Below are 7,977 nucleotides of genomic sequence, written 5' to 3'. Positions count from 1 at the left end.
AAACAGGAACAGCAGTGCAATGGTATTTCATTTTAATGAGAAGATTTCTTTGTAAAAGCCAGATCACCATTTAGTGTGTAATATCTTTTAATATCCATTATAAAATCACATGAAAGAAAGGTAGACTGAATCATCATGATAGCTTCTTCCCATTTCACAGAAATTTTGTAAAGGCAATAATACAAAGTTATGCATTGGCAAGACACCAGAGATGAAAGAGACTTAAGAGATACAGGCTCATCTTTTTCTGATCCTTTTTTACCTTGCAAGAGCCTACGACATAAAGAAATGACATAGCATCACCTCCTGATTAGAAATCAGTAGGGAGCAGTCAGTGCTGCACCTCCTGCAGCAGTTTTTCAATCATGGTTGAATGGGTGCTGTAGAAGGGCAGCGCGTCCACCTCCATTTCCAGGCTGGCAGATACTCCACTGCGGACCTCAAGCTGCACAAGTGCTTTCAGAAGCTTTTCTTCCTTAAAAGAGAAATGAATACGATACAATTAAAATCCCATGTCAGGCAAAAACATTGAGGCCTTAATTTTAAACCCAGGGAAGACTCTGACCTCACCCACTGGATTTTTTTGCAGACACCGTTCTTCTTCTCTACACTCCTTCAAGGAGCATGATAGTGTCAATTCAGAAATGTGAATCCTTTCCACCTACTCTGAAATTCCTATACTGCACAAATAAGAAAAAGAGAAACCTCCACCCGAACTCCCTGCTGTAGTTTTCGCTGAGCAGCAAGCTGCAGGGGCATCTTTAAACCAAAAGTACCTAGGAGGAAACAGGGAAAAAGCTTACAGGCAGAACCTGAACAGGCTGCATGATCACTCTCCTTTCCTGCGTATTGGGTGGTGCCAATGTGCATTTTGCATCCTGACCTCCTTTTCTATTGATTTTGAGAGTTCTGGGCCCTTAAGAAAGGGCTGGGGAGAAGAAATACCCCGAAGTTGCTCTTTCCTGGAATTCTTTGAAATAATGTTTAACTTGCTATGTTTAGAACTGTGACTCTATTTTGTGTTTGTAACAGTTATTTTCTTGCTTAACAGTAATGTAAGCAGATATGAAGCATGTTCCAAACTGAGCTGTTATAAGTACACAGAGGGAACCAAACCCTTGATAGCGACCTACGGGTAAGTTAGCATGAAAAGAAGGGATGAAATCAGCCTTAAAAAAACGCTACTTCTATCAGCAGTGTCATTGGCACAGTTGCAAGAGGCCTCACATCTTGCAGTTCTGCCCACTCCCAGAATTTCTGAAAAGCCGCAGCTTCATTAGCAGCAGTAGCGAAGAGATCGATCCCTCCCCTTCTCTCTAGATTATCATTTCTGTACATTTCCCAGAATCTTAAAACTTTGGGACCTCCCCATTGGCAAGTTTTGAACTTCCTGTTGAATTTCAATGAAGGGGATTCAATTGCAATCACAGGGAACGCTGGCAAAGAAGCGGGTAATGTGACTGGGTATGCCTTCCTTCCTTGGGGACTACACAGGTTACTTGTGTATACACGTTCAGTTTAGCATGATGTTATAAGATGAAGACCTTTAAGACAGCGGTGCGTAAATTGTCTGTTGTTTCAGTAATCTTTGAGAATTTTGAGACATTCAAAAATAGTTATTCCTGCTACTCTGCTTTTCATTTGACATGAGGCGTGCCCATTAAAACCTTATATATCATCTTAGCATCTCCTGTAAAGATAAAGTATTCCTCTAATTTTAAATTAAAAAAAATCTAAGGAGAATAAGTAGCCTAATCACATCTTAGCTTCCTTCCATCCCACGCCCTATTAACTTACATAATACCTCAATGTAGTCTCATACATATATGCATACACATGTATATGCATATGTATATATCTTATTTCTTGAGAATGTCTACTTTTTCTATGAATGCCTTTTCTGGTTGGTTTTAATCCCATTTGCGTGATACTCTGCTGTGAGGGAAATTGTTACGACCAAACAAAGCCCTATCCTTGTCCTTGGCAGACAGCTGTATAGGTTGAAATACTTCTTATTAGCTATTCCCATACAATAACATTAGGAATGTCTTTTATATCCTGAATAAATATGAATGACCAAAAATGTGTAATGTTAAAATACCTAATGTTCTCACCTTAAAGGGTTGTTTCTTTCCACAAAGACCTATAAGCCATACAGAAATAATTCAGCTGTTACATCACTCTCATGTCACAAAAGAGACCTCTGAAGTGGATAAGCAAAATTTCATTGTAATTTCAAATTGTTTCTCCTACATATTTACAAGCTCCAGCTCTTTGACCTGTTTACATGGGGGAAATGGTCTTGCTTACTTAACGTTATGAAACTATGCTTGATACAGTACTCTATCAACAAATGTTATTGTTGAACTTGTAAGAAACATACACAACGTGCAGTGTGGTCTGCAAAGTGCTGCAGTTTACTCACAGTACTCTGATTAGTAAATGTTTATGTTGGGAGTGAGGAAATCAGAAATAAAAAAAAAGAACCCTAATGAAATCCAAACCCAACAAATTCATAGAAAAGGAACTTGGTAATTTGTATTTACTTCATGGAAAAACTCGCTCGTGAATGAAAAAATTGATAAAGAACATAAAGCAAATGACACCTTTATATATTGCTCATGATCATGCAGACAACAACTCCGAAAGAGGTTTTAACATCTTTCTCTACATTCATCTCAGAAAAGCTCTAAGAATATAAAAAAATATAAAAAAATCAAACCAGCATCATGAACTGACTCAGCTGTGACTCAACTCCACAGTTGTGGAAGGTAAGTAAAACTACGTTGGCCAAGATATTTCCACCTGATAAAGTTCTCAGCAATCAACAAATGCTTCTCTGTACCTCTTAGTAAAATATGTGTAAAGGGTAGTTTAGAATAATCTTCGTATTCAGTTGAGTGGGAATAGAGAGCACTGCGGTTCTGAGTTCTGCTGCAGTGCAGTCGTGATGTTGCTTTAACATGAAGGACGTGATTTAGCGAAGGGTTCTTAGAGTTAGGGTAGTATGGTTAAGCTGCGGTCGGACTTGATGATCTTTAAAGTCTTTTCCAACCTGAACAATTCTATAAGGCTGCAGAGAAATAACACACATTCTGAGGAAGTCATCTTCATTTAGTTGTTACGGTCTCTGGGTTTCGTGGAAGGAACACTAGTTTGGAGTAAAAATGAAATATTATAAGAAGGCAGCTTGGTGCTTAGGCAAGTACACGAATATGTACTTTTTATCCTATTAGGGGAATTATTGCAGCATTAAAAGAAACTATTGGGAAGAGAGCAGCTGTAAATGGTCTGATTTTTTTTTTTTTTTTTTTTTGTACTAATGGAGTAGGTGAACAATAATGTGTTCAGGCTCAGGAAATCTTCTGCACTGTTTACTGTTGCATGATTTATAATTAAAGATACAATCTCCTCTTGTCAGAAAAATTTGTAATTTTCTTTCTTCCCACAAAACTGCTTCCATTAATTTTATCTCAATAGATTTTGTGCTGAACTTTCAACAGCTCATTATTGGATTATTATCAATATTGCCAGCTGCGCAGCATTGTAAAATAAAAGCAAGAAGGATTTCCTGTATACAATATCCCATTTAATTGCAATATCTGTTACCAGGAAATTTGATCATAGTAGATTTGGGATATGTTAACTTCAGAGGAAAATGAGGAGATGTAAATGGAAAAAACATACCGTGAAAAATACTTAGTCTAATGTTAGAGCTGCCTTACGCTTTGTTAAAAGTCAAAGGATAGCAAATACAGCTACGCTGAATGTTGGGATCAGTTTCAGTTTTATATCCTTTAAATGAACAACCAAAACAGCAACAAAGTAAAGTACTACCTACTCTAAAAACCTAGTTGGAATTTCAGGCAAAACGTACTGTCATCTTAGTGAAAATACTTCAGCGCTGCAGACAGTATCTATGCTGGATATTGCAGAATGGTTCTATGCTTGAAGTTACAACGCAGAAATAAATTCATTTATGAGGCTTTTGGTGTTCATACTGCCTTGAATTCTTTACTGAATATTCTAACCATGATGTGGAAGCAGGTTAGCCAGGAATTGTAGAAAGATGAGAAAAATGCAATGACTGGGCAGGATTTGAGTGGCTGATAGCTGATTCATCTGCTCACAAACGAGTTCCAGCTCCCTGGCCCTGTGGAATTTACCTTTGTAACTGATGGAAGTGCGGACAGCCAGGCTGTTTTCTTTGGTGACTGTGAAAACCCAACGGCTCTCCTCAGATAGCGATCGTGTATTTCACAGGTGCTGAGAATATACAGAGCACAAGCAATGGCATAGCCTCCCCAGTTAGAGACGCCTGCGAATCAAAGGAAACACCATGAAACCAAACTGTTAAAAATAACACTACATCAAACAACAATTATTGTAAGCATACCTAACCCCCAGAAGTCATTAGGCACTTCAACTGAGTCACACAGCAATGCTGTAACGGAACTGGGATGTGAATCAACTATTGACAGTAATTTGGAAAATATATTTTAGAAACATACAATTAGATAAGATGTTAAAATGTTTTCATCAGTACGTCAGACTGAATTTCTGCAAGTTTTCCCCTAGCTTTCTCTGTGGTTTGTCTTCCAACAAAACAAAAATTCACTTGGGACTGGTTTATAAAACAATTCTGTTTAGTTTATGTGAAATCCATGAACTTTTGAGGAACAGTGTTACAGCTCAGTGTCTTTTGCTTTTAACAATACAGAAGCAGATGATTTTTGATGAAGAGAAACCATGCAGATTTTCTCTGAAGTCAGATTTCTTAGTGAAACGCTGCACCACTCTAGAGAGTCCCTTTTTGTCACAGGTAACATCTGATTAAAGAATTCAGCAGTTTTATGACATAAAGAGGTCTGGTGGAACTGATAGTTGTCTGTGTCTTGATATGTCTTTTGTTTAAATGTTGTGTGCAAAAAGACATTCATTCAAATCTAGTTAATATCCAGACTGTCTGCATGCTGTGATTAAATCACTCCACACAGCCCTGTTTGGCAGCCCCTTTGTTGGGGCTGCATTGGAGAATGTTAGACTTGAAACCTGCTGTAAGAAGTTCTCTCTGACACCTCCACACGAGATGCAGAACAGCCAGATTTTTAACAACTGTGGGGGTTGTTTCAATGCATGTCATGATACACTGAAGATGCAGTGCATGTTTCAGTGCATCCTCCCGAATGTGTGAACATTCCCCTTACTCGCTTTTAGGATCTGGGTGTGACGATTGCTTTCAAGGTAAAAATCACAAGGATTTCCCCAATAGCCATGCATGTTTGACATGTACGTTAAGCAGTAAGAAGGAGATAAAATTATCACCACAGTCCCGTTTATCCCCTCTAAAATTGCTGTTCCAGTCTCTGCAATGTTGGAAACACAGGTGTTCCAATTCACGTGCAAAATGGACCATTCAGTTCATAGACTGTCCTTGCTGAGCATGTCTCTTTAATACTGGTTCAGACGTTATGTTAGAGGAGAATTTTAATCTATAACGTTCAACTTCTGTTGTACATTAAGATGTGCATAAGTATGGCTGCTGAAACAATTTATCCCCTTGTGTAAGAGCAATACAGCCGATTTGGGCCTGTCACTGTTTTGGTCACACTCACAGAGGTTCATCAGTTATACCAAAAATTCATATATGCAATTCAAATATTCAGATATTTTTAAAAAAATTCTCAGGTCACTCTTCCCTGTTATTTCATTTAAGGTGTGATTTCTCCAGAATGTTGAGGGCTTGCCCAGTTGTTTCCAATTAAATGCACTTTTGACTGAGCATCCTCAATTTTCAGTCATTCCTACATGTGCAGTTGTTGCTTAACTGCTCAGAAGATTGACACAATACAGAGACTGGTTGTGATCATACAAAGAAAGGGCTGATACAAATCATTTGGAAAGACAGGTGCTTTCTGTTCAGTTCTCTTCACAACATCAGCAACTCTCCCACACTGAACAAATCCCTTACCAGCTACAACAGCAAAGTCAGCTGCAACATCACAAGCTATAACATCTCCATTTTTAATGTGCTTCTTTACAGCATCTTTTACCTTGCCCATTCCTAATTCATTTCCTCCATCTCCAACACCTTTAATAAAAAGAGAAAAAGATCAAATGAGTATGAAACTAGCATATAACGCTCCATTTACACAGGAACCAGAATCTTTCCTGGGAGTTTCTGTGAGTGTTCAAAGCTCCATCCGAGATGATTTATCCTTTTTACTGAAAGTGTCTATAAGCAGAAGGTCATGAAATAAGGAGCTGAAGGCATCACTTTACCACATGCTAACATGTAAGTGTGTGTACACAGTGTATGTAGTGCTCGTGCAGGCAAAAGAAATCAAAATTATCAAGCAATTTTTGGTAAGTTACAAAAAAATAGCAATTTTTCTGAAGTGTATGTTTAAAGAACAGTGCCTCTGTTTTTATTGGTCAAGCAGAAAATCTGCATATTTGTCTTCCAAAAATCCTGAGTATCAGTGATTCTATGTAATGTCAGAACCCTACATTTGTCACTCGGAGACCTGGAGATGAGGATAACAGAAATTATCAGCTTAAATACTGCCTTTAGTCTCTTTCTAGCATTAAAAAAAAATGAAAAAGAATATAATTAAGTGGATATAAATATTTTACCTGATCATTTAAATGGAATATTCTCAAATTTATGCTAGTTAATGTCTGTGAAAAAGAATATCCATTTCCAGAACTGTGAAGAGCTCCAAATATTCACTGCAATGTATGGCATTTGAATTTCAAATGTAACTTATGCATAATACGTGTTGTAGAAAGTACAGTATTTCTAATTTACACTTAAAGTGCTGAAAATCAATAATTTTAGCTACATGAATATCTCACATATCTCTATACTAAACTTCTGTAAGTGAAATTCTAAGTTTTCTCTCAACACCACTGAGGACAACGCACTCCTTTCCAGATGATTATATCACACTCATGTTTTCTCAGAGAAAAGGACCTATTACACCAGATGAGACTATACAATCTCTGCTCAGGAGAATGTACTGTTAATTGCAATTTAAATGAAGATTGCATCTAGACTGCTGTTTTAACACAGCTATAGCAACCATAAAATGGTTACAATAGCTCAAAATTCAGTAGTCATCTGCTTTCTCTGTTGCCTTTCACCTATACAACATGTAACAAAGTCAGTGTCAGAAACTAGACTTAGGGGACTGTAGGTAGGCCCACTCATATGTATTTAATGCTCACGTAATGATAATACACACCTGGGATCACTTATTTATCCTTAAAGAACTCTGAATTCAACTCCTCTATCATCACCTTTCCAAGGGAACTTGTAATTTTTCCTCTAACACTGCCTCTTTAAATTCAACACAGACAAACAGCCATAGCCCTCAGGCAGCTGGCTATTCAGCACCTGCCTCCTGCTTCACCTCGTTTCCAGTAAGTACAAGTTCCTGTTTCATGCTTCTTTTGCTTTTGAGATTGTAACACAGGCACATACATACCTGTTGTTGTTATTCCTGGAATGGTTTGTGCAGCTAAAAACAGTTCATCTATGGGATCTACAAGATGTTTAATATTAATTTTCCTGGCATTGTAGTAATTGCCATCAGCAGCTATCCCGGCACGCTCTATTGCTATCAGGTGATCAAATCTGGTTAGAGAGAGGAAGAAAGCAGTCAAAGCTATGATTCTCATCTAAAAATTTTTCTGTTCACTGCTTCTGCTGTTGTAGTTAGTTCTAATTCTTGATCATTTGAGATGTGATGTAAAACTTGGATACTGTTTTGTTATTTCTTTGTGTAGTTTCCTACAGTTTGTTTTCAGAGCTTAATCTAGTTTATCTACAGATTTAATGCAACTTCCTCAAACTACTTTTTTGTTGCCAATTAACAGAGACTTTTGTGGACTCTTCCAAATGAATTTTTCTTTGTGTTAGCCATCTGGGCTTGCACTGTCTCATGTTAAAATGTGCAATGTCTTACAAGGTGA

General features: G+C 37.6%; 1 protein-coding gene across 6 annotated transcripts in view; it reads right to left on the bottom strand.

The window, feature by feature from the left end:
• Positions 1–15: 15 nt before the first annotated feature.
• The window catches only part of DGLUCY (D-glutamate cyclase), a 38,295-nt gene continuing 30,333 nt past the window's right edge, over positions 16–7,977 (bottom strand). For 4 of the 6 annotated variants that reach the window (XM_052694037.1, XM_052694041.1, XM_052694040.1 and 1 more), the window contains 5 exons: positions 7,491–7,639; positions 5,972–6,091; positions 4,167–4,318; positions 2,117–2,143; positions 16–478 (listed from right to left, as the gene is read on the bottom strand). In XM_052694037.1, the coding sequence (XP_052549997.1) occupies positions 332–478; positions 2,117–2,143; positions 4,167–4,318; positions 5,972–6,091; positions 7,491–7,639 (595 nt within the window). In that variant the 3' untranslated portion in view covers positions 16–331. The other 2 variants (XM_052694038.1, XM_052694042.1) reach the window with 2 other exon arrangements.

The sequence above is a fragment of the Tympanuchus pallidicinctus genome, unplaced genomic scaffold, assembly GCF_026119805.1.
Source record: "Tympanuchus pallidicinctus isolate F22 unplaced genomic scaffold, pur_lepc_1.0 scaffold3, whole genome shotgun sequence".
Lineage (NCBI taxonomy): Eukaryota > Metazoa > Chordata > Aves > Galliformes > Phasianidae > Tympanuchus > Tympanuchus pallidicinctus.
Note: the sequence above shows the minus strand (reverse complement) of the source record. Positions and strands in the feature narration are given on the sequence as shown.